Source organism: Passer montanus, unplaced genomic scaffold (assembly GCF_014805655.1).
Source record: "Passer montanus isolate IOZ18808 unplaced genomic scaffold, ASM1480565v1 scaffold138, whole genome shotgun sequence".
Lineage (NCBI taxonomy): Eukaryota > Metazoa > Chordata > Aves > Passeriformes > Passeridae > Passer > Passer montanus.
Genome location: NW_024360719.1, coordinates 54,856 through 71,106, shown reverse-complemented (window position 1 = coordinate 71,106; position 16,251 = coordinate 54,856). Strand labels below are relative to the sequence as shown.

The 16,251-nt window shown below is 40.3% G+C and overlaps 1 protein-coding gene across 1 annotated transcript in view; it reads right to left on the bottom strand.

Annotated features, from left to right (window-relative positions):
* Positions 1-16,251, bottom strand: part of CMTM4 (CKLF like MARVEL transmembrane domain containing 4) — a 36,792-nt gene that overhangs the window by 14,289 nt on the left and 6,252 nt on the right. The window contains exon 2 of the mRNA XM_039699707.1: positions 4,283-4,459. Within this exon, the coding sequence (XP_039555641.1) occupies positions 4,283-4,459 (177 nt within the window). The remainder of the gene's footprint in view (positions 1-4,282; positions 4,460-16,251) is intronic.

The following is a 16,251-nucleotide window of genomic DNA, read 5'->3' as shown; positions in this document are numbered from 1 at the left end:
GAAGCTGTCAAGTTGAAGGTTACAAACATACCAGTCAGTCTCTAAACCAAGCACCACTGGTCAAACTCCCAGAATTTTGTTCTGTTATTAAACATCATTTGAGTATTTTGCACTGCAATTAAAAATGGAAACATGGTTCATCAAGCAAAAATAAGTGCTAGGTAGAAAGAACCGAATTAACCCTATGAGCATTCATTGCCATCTCTTTCCTCCCTCATATATTTTAGAGTTACCTAGGTAAACACAAGATACATATAAGCACTGCTTCTCCAATAGAAGAGCCCATTAATATAAATTTCAGCAAGTTACTCTCACAAAGCAATAGACCACACCTTCAAGAACTACCAAAACACAGAAGTTTCTTGTATTTAAAACTGAGACTGCATTTATTACAGAGTATATTTACACCATGCACCAAACGAGAACAGTCCATAAGAGCCCAGAGGAAATTAAGTCTTCCAATTGTTTTTAGATGTTTAAAATTATAATTTTTATGCTTAATAGGTACTACTATTTTGAGAGCAGTAAGTATAAAGGTCAAGGATGACTGACTTAATTTTTCATTCAACAGCTAAGGAAAGCAAGATGTCTTTTCAAAACAGAAGAGGAATAAGTAAATTAAAAATAGAAATAAAAAGCAAGATTGCCCTGTGAAGGACTTTGAGCTACAGCTTTGCAATTATACTGTGCAGAGGCAAGGCTGGCACAGGACAGTTTTGTCATTCAGGCATCACATGAAATTTTCTGCCAACTCCTTCAAGTGTCAGCTGCTTTGCCACACAAGGTTTCACTGCTGCAAAAACAGAAAACAACTAGCTCTGCAGAGATGATGAAATCAATGTTCAGGCAGCACAGAACTTCCCAGCTGATCTGTGTGTTCTAACACACACACCTGGGTCCCTGTTTGCTCCCTGGTGCTTCCCTGGGACCGAGTCCAGCCCAGTGGAACTGATTTTGTGTTGTGCTCAGTTCTGTGCATCACTTCTGAGCTGTTCACAGCTGAAAAACTGCAGTCAGAACTGGACTCCCAAAAAATACACTACCATAACTCCAGTGAGTGCTTCAAGAAAATAATTTAAAACAAAAAATCAATGGTCAAAATGCCTTGGAAGATTTTTTTTTCCCTACACATAGACAAACAGCTCATTCTACTGGCTGATCATGCAATGATTTACATTGGTACTCAGATAATCAGGTTTCCCTTGTCACACAAACATCCATCCAAGGGACACTGCCAAATTCCAGCGTTCCCAGCTCCCTGGCACCGCTGAGGTGTCTCCCTGAGCAGGAGAGAGGATCCCAGTCACATCACACTCGTGGGCAGCAGATCCCAGGGCAGGATCCCAGTCACACCCCAGGACTCCAGCACCTTTCCTGCTCCTGCAGGCCAGCTCACGCTCACCCCTTGGGTACCAGGCCTTCAGATCTCCCTGCACATTTGCATCATGAGATGCAAATCATGAATTTAAGAAAAAAGGATAATTTAGGCAAAGACTAAACTATAGGAGAATTCATTAGCTCTCTCTGAAAGCAAATGTGCCCAATCTCCTGGTGGAGCAGGAGCTGCTGTGCTTCCCATTCCCCTGGGCCACTCCTGTCTCCCTGCAGAATGGTCTCCCTTTGAGCTCTGAGGCATAAAGGAAATGGAAATTTCCACTGACAGGTTCTCCAACTTTTGCATTTTTGCATAATATTGATAGTGCTGCACAACACAGACAAGGGACTGTTCTTTCATCTTGCTGGAACAAACCAGCCTCTCTCCAACACACCCAGACAAGGCTCTTTTCTGCCCTCACCAGCTCCATGTTTCTTGCATGTTTACTTCAGGAAAATATGAAAATGACTGCCAAGTCTCTAATTAGGATCAAAACAAATATCTTTCCCCCAAATGGCTAAAAATATACAATTTTTAAAATGTAGCAACTTTGCATATCTGTTAGATCCTAGTCTATACCCATCCACATTTTCATTCCAGCCAGGGACAGGGGACATCTGCCAATATCCACAATACATTGGAAAGAATTCTAATTTAAATAAGCTTTTAAAGGAAATAATCCTGTGTTGGACAATAGCAGTTGATGGCCAGGTACTTTCTAATACATAGGATCATTTGAAAGCAAATGTTTTCAATGGTTCCTAGGAAGAAGTACTATTTTTAAGAAAGATTTCTTTCTAAATTTAAGTTGATTAAATTCCTTCACTGCAACACCCTCTTCTTCTCACACAGCTTCTAAAAGCAATGCTTGAGACATTTCATAAGGGAAATATGCATTATAAAGTCATATATATTTTTAAAAGCATCTTGATGAATTTATACATAAGCAGGAGTGACTTCCTCCTAAAGCACTCAGGGATGTGAAGGATTGTTGTTCAGAAAGCAGCTCCTGTAGTAACTGTGTCATATACAGAGGCTGAAAAAGTATAAAAATAACCATCAAAACACAGGGAAGTAATAAATATTGAAAGAGGCAAATAATGTATGAACATACATTTAAATTGTAAATACTAAAATGCCAAATAAAGCAAAAGGAAAAAAAAGTCAGCCAGAACCCTACATTCTTAAATTTCCAACTAACTTGGCCAAAGTAATGTCCCACAGGTGTTTTATCAGCAAGCTTTGATCTCACACTCTGTACTTGCAGGAGCAGAAACAGCTGTAGAATCACAGAATGGTCCCAAGCACTCTGAATACTGAAGGTAATCTCTCACTCCTATTCCTCACTCAAAGAAACAGTCCCAACTGTTTGTTAAAATCAAATAATCATAAATAAAAATCAAATATAATCGGATTGCTGGAATCTGTAAGAAACACCAGGAAGAAGGATGGTCTCATCAGTTCATGGAAGACACAAGCTGCCAGTTCCCTTCTCACTTCTGAAGAACTCTGATACAAGGATGGGAGAAGCATTTCACCTCCAGTACACAACTAAAAGAATGAGCCTCAGGAGATCATGGCAGACTCTTTCTGCCTCTGGACGTGGCAGTCTGAACTGAAGCAAAGCACTGCAGGGTATTCCAGGTGCCCTTTGGCTGGCCTCTGCCCTGCTCACATTGCTCCAGTGCTGTTTAGGCAGGGGGTGCAGAGCGTGACCACTGCTCAAAAACTGCTATAAAACAAAACAAAAAACCCCAAAGCACAACTGATTGGATTTTTAACCCTGCCCCCTTCCCCAAAATACCTCCTAACAAGTGCTATGTAGGCACAACTGATGCCACCACAAAAGGATAATTCTGGACAGTTCAGCCACAGAACACCTTATCTATCTACCAAGCATTCCTAGAAGGAGTTTATCAACTAACTATGCAGCCCCAGGGCAGAAAGGATCATCTAATTCCATGTTCCAGTCTCAATTTAACCAAGTCATTTAGGTTGAGAAACTAAGCAAACTGCTGCATTAATAAATTACATTTTAATTTTTTTTTTTTAAATCACACAGAAGCCTAAAAACCTGTGCGACTCCAACAGTACTTGCAAAATTAATGTTATAACACAGAACACTGGCACAATTGTATCTGTACTGTCCAAAGAAGCTGGTATAAATATTGCCCTTGAAGCGGACAGATCTTTTGCTACAGTGACTTAATATGTTGATTTTGTGACCTGTGTTTTTGGAAGCCAGTCTGAAAGTTTAACTCAGAATACAGCATGAAAATAGAGACATGTACAAAAGGAATGTGCACTGCCAGCAGTTCTCTTCCTGAAACTCCTCATATCTGAGAACACATTAAGCGTTGCCAGTCAATATTTAATAGGTGTGTAGGCAATACAAAACACCAAATTTTCACAGAAAGCACTTAATTTTCTACACTACTGCCCAATGATTGTATTAAGTCTATGTAAGAAAATATATGTAGCAAATTTGTCCTAATATAAAAAAACCCCAGGTTAAGAGAGAATAACATGCTGCTGTAAATACAGCCTCTGTCAAAGTTAAATAACTACATTTTTATAATTTTAATATTTTACAAAGTTAAGTGATTGCATTTTTATCCACTTCACTCACAAAACATAATTGCTGGTATTATCAGGAAGTTTGTCCTCACAAAGACAATCTACCAGAACACAATTTTAGTTCTATTTAATGTAGTTTAATTTTGCTACATTTTAGAGCTCATTCTGCTGTTAGCAGTCAAAATAAATGTAGAGTAAAATGTATACTTTACCCAGCATAAAGAACACTCATACACAGTACTAAACAACAGGGGAAAGCAAAGCCCAAAGACCAAACTTAAATCAGATTTGCAGGTACTTTTAACACAGTGAGGATTTAAATGAACTTACAGTCAGATTCCAGTTGATCTGGGGTATTCTTGTGTGAAGGTTGAGACTGAACAAAAGCAGGAGAGCTCCGGTGACCACCAGAGCACTGCAGCTCACAAACTCAAAGAAATAAAGGCCCTCGCACGGGGAGCATTCCATGATGGTCTCTATGCAGATGAACGCGGTCAGCGCCAAAAGCTGGGAAGAAAAACAAGTGGAAAAAAAAATAAATAGATTTCCACATTTTGAAAGTAGCCACAAGTATTCCTGAAATTTCCATTGGGAACATGATCGGTTTACACTCAGGAATGTGTGATTTTAGTTTACAACAGGGCACTGTGTAGGGAGCCAAAACAAAAGCAATGTAAGATTTTTCTGGATTTGTCCCATTCAACAAAGAACAACGGAGCCCAATTACAAGGACTCTAACATCAAAATGACCAAGACACCCCAAAAAGCATGAAACCCCTGCAGGCCACTGGCTTAACATGCAAACAGTACCTCAAACATTTTACTGCATTTTTTTACTCATGATACACTATTCCAAAACTAGAGGATGGAATGCATTTGTCAACCTCAAGCACAATTACAGAGTATCAATGTTGTGCAATTGTCAAAGACATGTCAATAAAGATTACTACTTAAAATTCACTACCAATTGAGACCTAAATCAATTCAAAATAGGACAGATTCAGCATTTCTACCAGTCTCCAAAAATGCCTGCCTTTTCCACATTTATCATCATCAGTACACTATATTTCATATAAAAACATATTTTATCATTCCCTTATAGCACAATAATACAAGCAGCTAAGAGATGAAGGAAAATCCCCTGGTGCTGCAATCACAAACATGGAACTGGCACAATGACAGGTCACACAAAATTCAGAGGATGTATTGGAAGAGTTAACACGTGTGCACTTTGAATTCAACACGAGTTGAATTCACCATTTAGGATAAAACCCTGGCTCTTACTGTACTCGAAATAAAGTCTGCCAAGTGGACAAATATATCCCCCTCCAGAGGCGAGCAGGGACAGCTGCCACCACCATGGGACACCACTGGCACAAGCTCTCACACCACGCCTGAAGCAGCTGCATGGATGACTTGGGGGTTTTTGTTGTTTTGTTGGGGTTTCTGCATTTTCCAGGACAAGCAAGGAAGGCCTTAAGAATGTTTTGCTTTGGTTTTCAGGACAACCACCCCCATTCACCCACTGACATTTTTTAGAAAGAATTCTCTTCTTGCTGTGCCACAAAATTCTATCAAGGCTGCAGTAAGCACTTCAATCTGAGGATGAGAAACTAAACGAGATTCTTTCCTCAGACCCAAATATTCAACAATCTGAATGTTTTGCACAAACGTAAGTTTAGAAGACTGACAGAAGCCAGGATAAAAACCAATTTCTGCTAAATCCTTCTTTGCCAATTTCAATGTTTTTCAGAAAAACTTCCTTCAAGCACTTTTTATGCTTCACCCATTAGTTTGTCTTTGCCTCCCACAACAAAACTTGCAAAATGAAGAAATAGGATTTTGAAAGAAGTAACCAAGAAAGCATTTTTGCCACTAACATGAGCAGTAATTCTAAGAAAAGGACAATACCCCTCATGCTCATTTGCCACATACTTCAGAATACAGCAGAAAATGTAAATTTAAAACCAGATTAAAACTCAACCAAACTACTTTAATAAAAAACCTCATACTTGGTTGGAAAGCCTCTCACAGTTCATTTAGCACATATTCATTAAAGACAGCAGATGCCACACTAATTTTTGTCAGCTAACAGAGCAGGCCAATTCACATCAAACAAATTCTCAATGGATACCCAGTGATTAAACACTTCAGATTTTATCTTTGACACTGAATAGCTTCAGAAAGAAAGATCATGCATGAAATGGAATATTCAGAATCAAAGCAGAATCAAAGTCAAACTATGATTTCAGCAATGACACACATACAAAAAAAATTACTGTCCAGACACAGCCTCATTTTAAAGTATTAGCATGTAATGAAGTTCATCTTCTCTGTAAACACAAGCCTCAAAACTGAAGATGATGCTGAATGCAATTAAAAAGAAAAAAGCTTTAAAAACCAATCTTTGCTCTTATAAGAAGGATCAACATCACAACTTAATGCTAAATGTTAGCCAGCAAAATTTCTACTTCTAGATTCTCCAATATAATAAAGCTTCTATTTTTCTTGACACTATTTTTAATACATGACACTTGTAAACATTTTTTTAAAGGTATGCTTCTGTGTTGGGGTGCACTTCTGCAATTATTCTCTAGAAGTACTGTAGTACAAGCCCCACTTATTATTAGGTTCATTTTCTCAAAACATGAACAGCTCTGAATTGTGCCACCAACATTAGGCTGAAGGAGCCAAAATCTGTGGCACATCAGGTGCTGCACTGGGCAACAGCTCTGGTGTTTCGCTGATAAATTTTCACACTGATTCTTCTCCACACCAGGCAGCATTGCTTCTTCAAGGCCAACACACCCATCTTGGTTGGCAAAGCTCAAAAGAGACCGAAGAGTTTCCTTCAAACAGCATTAGAAATTAATTATGTACTGAAGAGGCACTTGGAGCAATGAACCCAAATAATCCCGTATTATTTACACATTCCCAAATCCAGAATTAATAAACTCCAGAGCAACTCTACATTTAGATTTCATTTTATCCCTTAAGAAATTATAAAATACATTTACCTGTGACACACTCTTATAAGAAAAAAAGCTGTGTACACTTAGGCCTGACTTAACAAAGCATTTCAAATGCAAGTAAAGATGTGCCATCAGTTTAGGACGTGCAGCAGCAGCAGTGGCCTGGGGTGTGGCAGCCCAAGCCTACTGATAAATTCACCGGAGAGGCTGGGAGAAAATCCCAGTTGCTTCCCTGTCTGATAGAGGGACACAGGAAAAGGACAATAATCCCATACACACCATTTATTTCTAACTCTTTGATACTTCAAATAAGATTACAACTAAATCTGTTAGCATTTTTCTTGCAATAAAAATATCTGTTCCTCTTCTCAAAGACTGTCCATGCTGCCAGTGCTACAGATAATATCCTCCTGCCACCTGCCACTCCTGTCTCACAGCAAAGCCATGGCAAAACATGAAATCCATTAATCACTTCATCAGAAAAAAGCTGTGCTCCTACAGAAACTTCCCTTTTCTTAATCACAATAGAAATCTCAGTCCTCAATACAAAATATATTCTCTTTAAAACATCAGGATAATCTTGTCCTCCTACACATTTATAAACTTGCCAGAAGCATCCTCCCAACTTGTAGTTACAAGTTATATGAAACTTCAATAAAGCATACCTACTATCACTTTCACTGGCCATTCACTCAGAGAGGAATCTGACTTCATTTTCAATAAAAAAGCAAACTACTCAGAATACAAGAAATGAAAGTGAAATACACAAGGTTGATTCCACCTCAGAGATCTAAAAAAATGTTGTGCAAATGCTGCTGCATGAACCAAAGCTGCTTCTCAAAGGCCACGGCTCATCCAGTGATAGGATACATTAAAAAAAACCCAACCATGTGTTGACATTCATTATCACTGTGGTTTTTAACGGATGAAATAAACAACTTACGAGGCAGTGTACATAAATGAGGCTGTGAATGAACAGAAACATCCCTGGCTGGCACTGCAAACTGCAGGGAAGTCCCTTCTCCAGAGCTTCCTTGGCTCTGCCTGTGGCCACAGCTCCCATCCCAGATCTAACTGCTGCCTGGCCTTTCCATGCTGACTACACACACTCTCCTGGGAAGAGGAAGCAAGGATGAAGAACCGCCAGCCCTCCTGAGAAGCCTCCATGCTCCATCCAAGTTTGCACTGCTGCAGGTGGCTGAGACAGAAGCTGCAGAGAAAAGCCCCAACTCCCCAGCTGCTACAGCTCAGTCCTTGCTTGGTAACACTCAAAACCCAGGACCCTGCTTCTGCCTCCCACAACTGCAGCTCCAAGACTAGCTAAAAAACCCCAGAAAACCATGGGAACAGCACAGTATCAGAGCACAGGTCTTGGCCAACAAAATACACCATGACATTTGTCCAACATAGGAGGCAACTCCCACTTTCAAATCACAAATCTTGTCAGAGTTTAGGGTGATGAGATTTGACAAGTTTTTCCACAAGCCGAAGTTTCAAGGCTGGTTTACCAAGGAAAAATGAGAAGTTGAATGTGGTGGAAATCTCCTCTTACATGAATTACTGCTCTCCCCCACAAACAACACAGCTACATCTTTCTTGGGCCGAGGCAAGAGAGCGTTTCCTCTGATGGATAAAACAAACAAGAACTTTGGAGAGCTTTCTATTCCACTCTAATTCCTCCACACCCTAAAATTGGGATAGCTCTCTTTTACCACTAATCTTTGTCTTTTTTTAGCAGTCACTTTTGGTTTCTCTTCCACTTCCACTCTTAGAGTAAGTACAGTGAATATTGCATTAAAATGCACCTTTGTCATGATGGAAACATCTGCTAATCCTGGATGTTCAGGTCCATGCAGAGGTATCCCAGGCCAGCTGCAGGAACACCTTTCTCTTGTAAGGATCTGCTCTACAAAGCAGGCTTAGGAGGAAAGAGCTATGCTCAGGTAAGCTGAGGAAAGGTCTGGCTCTGCCAGAGTGTGCAGTGCAGCTCCTGTGCTGTGACAGAGCATCCCTGCCCTCCATCCCCCATCTGCCAACACCACGTCTCACAGGCTGGAGGAAAAAGCCCCAAGCAAAGGGTTAAATAGGAGATGTGCTTCCCAATGATGCCATTTTGTGCTTTTAGCCCTCAATAAACTGGCAAGTGTTCCTGCCCGGGGTGTGCAGCACTGCCGAGGTAATTCCTGCACTGAGTCCCCAGAGCAGCTCCATGCAGCCAGGGAATTCCTGAGAGAGAGCCTCTGCTCCAGGATCCAATGTCCCTGGAGTCAGCCACACCAGCCTCCCACCAACACTGCAATTGATCTCAACTTTCCTGCAAACTCCCCCGGAGAAGGGCCCTTAATGAAGAAATCATCCGCCTTGGGGCTATGGAAATGGCTCATATTTACATCACTTTCTTGGCAACACAGGCACATCAGACATAAAACACTGTATTTCCCCAAAATGGAGAAGACCTGCTGTGACAGGTACCAACGCTGAAAAAGAACTTTTAGGAGGTTGCTTAATGGTGTATTTTTCCTGTCAGAATATGTTGTGCTGTATTTTTGAGGAAAATAATCAAAGAACTTTGCACTAAAAATAAAAAAGACAGTTCTGCAATGAAAACAAAGTAAAAAAAAGAGTTTTCCTGTTTATCTAAAACATTACCACAGAAAGCCTCATTGTGTGGTTAAATGACATAATTACGCATGATTTCCAAAAAACCACAAAATGGTCAGCATTTTTTCTGCCTGAAAAATACCCACAGAATTTTAGTAAGAATGTCACACCAGCAAGACATTTTTACATCCAGACTGTTTAAATTAATGGTACAGCAGAATACACATGCACAAAATAGGGAGGAATATATTGCTTTTACACCGCTTAAAGTATCTGAAGACTTTGAACTTTCTGGAATTAAAATCTAGATTTATTGTTCTCATTTCCTTGGCCCAGCAGTCCCAACTTTATGCATGAAACAAAGTGGGTCTCATTCCTTGCAAAGCACATGCATTTCCCACATCTGAAACAGCTGGCACAGATATGAATATTTGGGATCATACGGCTCAAACACAGTCCTGCTCCTCCAGCAGGAAACCATCTTTTACCCTGAGCAAAAAATGACTGATTTCCCGCCTGCTCCTGCTCTGCATCCTCAAGGCTCCATGAAAAGTGTTATTAACTCTGGTAAGAGGCTGCAAGGGGCCTTAATCACAAAGGAGTATTAAACTTTCCCTGCAAGACAGAAAGTTTAGGAAAAACAACACTTAACCAGAGAGGGAAGCTTAAGCACCACCAGTGATTCAGCACCCTGGGTAAACTAAATTGTGCTCTAATGGCACAAACACAATCAAACCAACCCAGAGAAATTCAACCAGGCCTCCCAATTCACTTCTGATCTGGCTTTGCTGGTGATGGTAGAAATAAAAGCAGAAAATATGAGTTTCAGATCATCATTGCCCCTCTAGTGTTTTACACGGAGCTGCAAAGTTTTCATTATTTCTTAGTTCACTTTTGGCTGTAATGTGGCAAAACTCCAGTGCATTAAATATTGGGGAATCTTTACTAGATCAGCTGATCTTTTGCTGCCTCCAGCAGCTTTCTAGAACCCTAAGATTCAGCTACTGCTGACTTCCCCTTCTCAGTTTAGGCAGAAGACCAATTCTAAATACAGAACATATTGGTGAGGCCTGAAACATTTTGATGGCGTATTAGGAGAAAGGGTCATATTTAAGAGTGAGGGTAATCAACACTCAAAATCAACAACAGAATGTTTTTTTCCAAAGCATTTATGACATCAAAACTGAGGCTTATTCTAAAAAAAATTAATTATACTACAGTGAACAGAAGAAATTCTCAACTGGCTAAACCAGAAATGCATCAATTTTTAAAGTGAACTTAATAATAGAATCTAGAACAAAAAAAGCTACAGACATGATGTGGTGACTTATTTCCTGCTAACTGCATTAGCACAGAGTTTTGTTATTGCTTGGACACACTTATACAACAAACATTCTTATCTGCTAGATAAATGCAAAACCAATTCCAATTCAAGTACCATTAAACACACAGTAGGTTTTGACAGATAAAACAAATATAGTTCTTCCTAAGAAAACAAAAACAATTAACACCCCCCTCAAAAAAAAAAAAAAAAAAAAGTCTTATTTAGATGTATTTTAGGTTTTATCCACCAAGCAGTTGACCAAACAAACCACTGAACAGCATCTGAAGCCAGGGCACATTGCAAGGAGGTTTTTGTTTTAGGCACATGACATTTCCCCACTGAAATGTGAATGAGATTCAAACAAACCTTCCAGATTAGACAAAAATGGATATAGTGTGCCACCTGCCCCATAAACAAAAGCCCATCAACACTTTTTTTAGCAATCCCACCCCCTACAGGAAGGTTCATTTCAAGACCATACATACTTTAAACAAAGCCAAACATAATTGCTTTCTCCCACCAATTCCTCTCCACAGGAACCTGTGCCTCCAGTCCCCAGAAACTATAATTTTTGTGTAGCACAAATCATAAAATTTTCATAAGAAACAAGTCCTTCAAGACAGCAATGAACAAAATCCCAACACAGAGTCTCACATTTTTACCTTTCCCATTCATGTTCTGCATTACTCACTTAATTCTTGAACAACCCAGCAAAATTAACAACTCATAAATGGAAAGGTTTATTTTGTGTCTACAGTACATGAATTGTGCCAATGGCTACAGTGAGTGTCACCAAACAGAAAAACTAAGGGAGGCAGATGGTTCTTCACCCCTTTTTCACCACATCCCTGTACCTGAGGCTCAATTTTCCCATTCATTGTCTCGTGCTCATTCTGGCAGTGTGTGCAAGCAGATTTTACAGCCATTCTAATTCCCAAGCCCCACAAGCTGGTCTGCTAGCGATGCTCCCTGGTGCCAGACAGGACATGTTCCTCAGAGGCAGCTGCAGCTCACCAAGGTCAGGCAGTCAGATTCTCTCAAGAAGCCTCAGTGTGCCCCTGCCTGCCCCAGGGGAGCAGAGAGGGACAGGCCACCAGCCCAGCACATAAACCACTGCCGTGCAGCCAGACCTCAGAACAGGGCTCCAGGGTGCTGATAAAAACCGTAATTAAAGCACACAACAGTCAGTGGAAATTCTTAAACAGCAGGACTACTCAGCTTGGTTTCTTCAAGTCCAATTTTGTCACAATCTGACCAGCATTTGCATATCGTGTTCTTCAACAAGATGGGCAAAAATAGGTCAAAGAGACCACCATATATTTCTATGGTGCCACATTGAATGTAATTTTGTATGCATTGGGTCATCTGCATCTTCCTCAGCCACTGCCAGCTGCAAGTAGTGGGGAAGAATGGAGAATAAAATATTTTCCCATTAGTCCCATTTGCTGCTATACTGCTACTCATGCAGGCTTTACCACAATAGTAATGCAGAGTAAAAACTGGCTACAGGTAACAAAACAGAGACTAAATCCAGCTTAACTGCTCTGTTAGCAAGCCTCACTTTCAGGCACCAAAGCAGGGAAATAAAACCTTCCTTAAAAATCACTGCCAAATCCTGTCAGTTTTCCAGACTAATTTAATAGTTAGTGTCACTGAAGTCAGCAGAGTCACCAGTTCTGTATCAGCATTTATGAGTTGTTGGTAACACCTGCGTGGGTCACTCAGGAGGTACCTCCAGTACAGCCCCCACCTTTCCCTCCCCAGCCTCCCAGCAAGGGTGCAGTGCCCTCTCCACTCCACTTCCTGGCACTTCCCATTAAGTCAAGCTGTAAGGATACAGAGCTTTTTATATCTTTGCTATTTAAACAAAATGGGCAGATGTAACTACCCTGTTCTTGTCTTGGGGCTGCACACACACACTTTGCTGGAATACAGCACATAACTGAGATCCTACTTGCGTTATTTTTAAATAAAGTATGAAAACCTCTATTGCTCCACTTATGAGAATTCTCTATTCAGCTTTTAAAAAAAGAGAAAAAAAAATCAACATTTCTGAACTGGCTTCATGTTCCCATCCATGTTCCCAGGCTAGCCTGTGCTGGAAACCTGGCTAGTCAAAACAATATTAAAACACGGTACTGTAAATCTGGTAACAAACAGATAAATTAAGTAATTTATTGATTTTAAGAAGTAAAAGTATGATCATAAACTTTGTCAAGTATTTGGTCAGCATAGCCTCTAGTTTATCTAGCCTGTTTGGCTATTTTAAAAATTGAAAGTTCTATTTCATTGCTATCAGAATCTGTCTGTATCCTTTAAAACCCCATTTAATCCCAATTATGAGTAAACACCAAACATCCTACAAATACTAAGAGAAGAAAGAAATTTTAATGAGAAAACAGTCAAGAACTTAAAGTAATCTTACGGAATCCATTGAAGTTTTTTGGGTTTGTTTTTGTTTAAAGGAAATGGTGCAAAATGTCCCTGCAATCCCAACGTTCCCAAGACTGTAACCCGAAGGCCCCCTTAGATGCCATGCCTTAAAAGGCAAAAAGAGTCCAGACATCCTGGTGAAAGAGAACATTAAAGCAAGAGATGTGGCCAGGACGCGCAGAGCCCTGCCAGCTGCTTGGGGAACGCAGGGAGCCTCCGTGCTGCTCGGACTGGCTGTCACAGGGCAGCAGGAGAACTCCCCAGAGCAGCACAGAGCCCCGGTGCCACTGCCCAGCTGCACATCCTGGAGCTTTCCAGGGCACAGCCCCCACTGCCACTGCACATCCTGGAGCTTTCCAGGGCACAGCAGCCGTGCCCCTGGAAATGCTGTGAGCAGCACAGAGCTGCTGGGCTGCGCTTGCCTCCAGCACCACCCTGCACACCAGGGGCTGCACAGCTGCACCAAGCAATTAAAAATGTTACTAATTACAACAGCATCTCTGCTTTAAATACCACCGTGCTTAACAAAAGGTTTCATCTATATTAGATAAAATGTTTCTAAGCATTAAATGCAACAATTAGTTTCTTTCAGAAGAGCTTGTCATCAAACTGCTAATTAATCTATTCACGACATTCAAGTGGCATTATCAGTTTCTAGCATGAAAATAATTTCTAGCAAAAAATAATTTCCTGAGACAGAAGTTAAAGACTTGGAGAACTTAAGCATTTAATAATATTCACAACCATGCTCATTGCTTTCTTGCCACAAGTATTTCAGTTCAAAAATGTACAAAAGTACAGAAAATTCCTAATATGGAAACGGTTGTAGTCAATTCATAAAATAATTTGGAAAAAAAAATGCCAGACCTGTTTTGAGCAATGCTGCATCACTGGCAGATTTGCAGCATTTGAAAACGCCCTGGGTTAGCTTCAGTGAAAGTCACAGCAGAAGCAGCACCTCGTACAACTCAGACACGGCACACAAGGTGCTCCTGCTCACTGGCACTGCTGGGCTTTCAGGCTCTCCTGAATGAAGCAAACAACCCCAGCCAGGTCAGCTCACTTGGAAACAGAACACTTTGGGAATGTACATACAAGCTTAAGAAAATGGAAAGACGTGCAAGCATCACCACCTGAATACCAAGTTACACATTAACAGAAGTTTAACTGGATGCTGGAACACTTGTCTGGGTAAAAATGTATCACACTCTCCCACAAGATAAGGTGTTACACACCAGAGCCTTAATTACAGTTCGCTAGACACCACAGTCAGGAATCTGATACTCTGAGTTATGGTTCCCAGTTTAATTTGTGCACAGTGAGATTAAAACATCACAGGATTTCTGCTCACCTGAGCCCCCTCTGCGGACTGTGAGTGACCTCTCACTCTGGGTGACAGCTACACCAGTTCTAGGACCTCTCTGCCCATTGCCAGCAACATTTCTGACCCATCTTTTCTCTGCTCATGGCTGGGTGTTCTGACACCTATTCTACAGCAAGTTGGTGTTGTCCAGCTTTTGCTTCCCTCCTCCCATATTCTGGAGTGATGGCACAAGTTCCAGGGAAACCTAAACATAACTTCCATATTTTAGAAGCAACTACGCAAATCACCTGAGAATTAGGTGACTTTTTTTAATATAAGAATGTATTTTCAATTGCAGCTCTAATAAGTGGTGACTTTAGCACTACAGAACAACAGCAGTTGACCCACTGTTAAGATGATGCCTTGGAGTGGCTACCTAGAACAGAGGCTAGACAAGGTTAAGAGAATAAAAGTAGGTATTTATTAAAGACCTTCAAAAGGCACATTTTGGCCAGTCAAAAACCTCCAGGAGGGGCTACTCGCAAGATGGATGATGGAGTTTTTCAGACAATTATAAATTTGGTCCATTTACATATCAAGGGTTAATCCTCCAATTACAGCTCCAGGTAATGAAGTCATATTCCCCCAGTTTCCTCCCCTCCAACTCACTTCTGTTTGTACTTTCCAGGGCCTGAGGCTGCAGGGTGTCCTTGAATTTCAGGCCTAAAGGGATTGTTTTGTCTGACCAAAATGTGAAGAGAGTTAATTAACACTCTATATGGAGTTTATACACTAATGCAGTACAGGATTCGAAAAGTATAAAAGCTAAAATCCTAAGGCATCAAGAAGTCTCTTCACTGTGCATTTAGTTTTCTTTGTATGCAAAATTTCAGTACATAATTATTTGCTGACGTCCTGAAGCAACAGAGATTTTGATGAAATGCAACTTTGAGCACAGGATGATGATGGCTACTGGAAAGTGTGCAAGTTGATTTTGCAAAATGATGCATTAACTCTCACCAGAAGTAACTGATTCTCCCAACACTGATTATGTTACAATCTCTTAAATTTCTAGTCCTTGTCTTTCTCATCTCAAGATGACAATTAAATCACTAGGGAGCCTCATCAACAAAAGATATTACCAGAAACATTACAAGAAGTAAAGACAGCTTTCCAATTATTAATACCATGACAACTACATTAGTGTAGTGCATCTATTACTATTGCACTGGTTCATAATGGAAGGGAAAAAATACAACATACTTGGTACAGACATAGTAGGAATTTCTGAAATCAGAATTTTAAAACTATCCACCATCTTAGGAGGGAAATTATTAACAGGAATTTGGAGGTTACTGGCAGGAAGATATGACCATGGCCAGATGGTAGTTACGAGACACTCTGAAAGAAACCAATATCCATCCACCTTTTTGTGGGAAGACAGCCACAGTAATTTCTTTAATTGTTCAAAGAAACAATAAAAAGCAAAGCTAAACAGAATTATCTTATTATTTTTCCACAGTAAATATTAGGATAAAAATATCACCACACAGCAATGCAGATCCACAACCTTTGAAGAGAAATCTTTTTGAAGAAAAGTCAAGAGTTTCAGAGGCACTGAAGAGACACCATATTTGTGCATTACAAATCTGATCCTCTCAATATG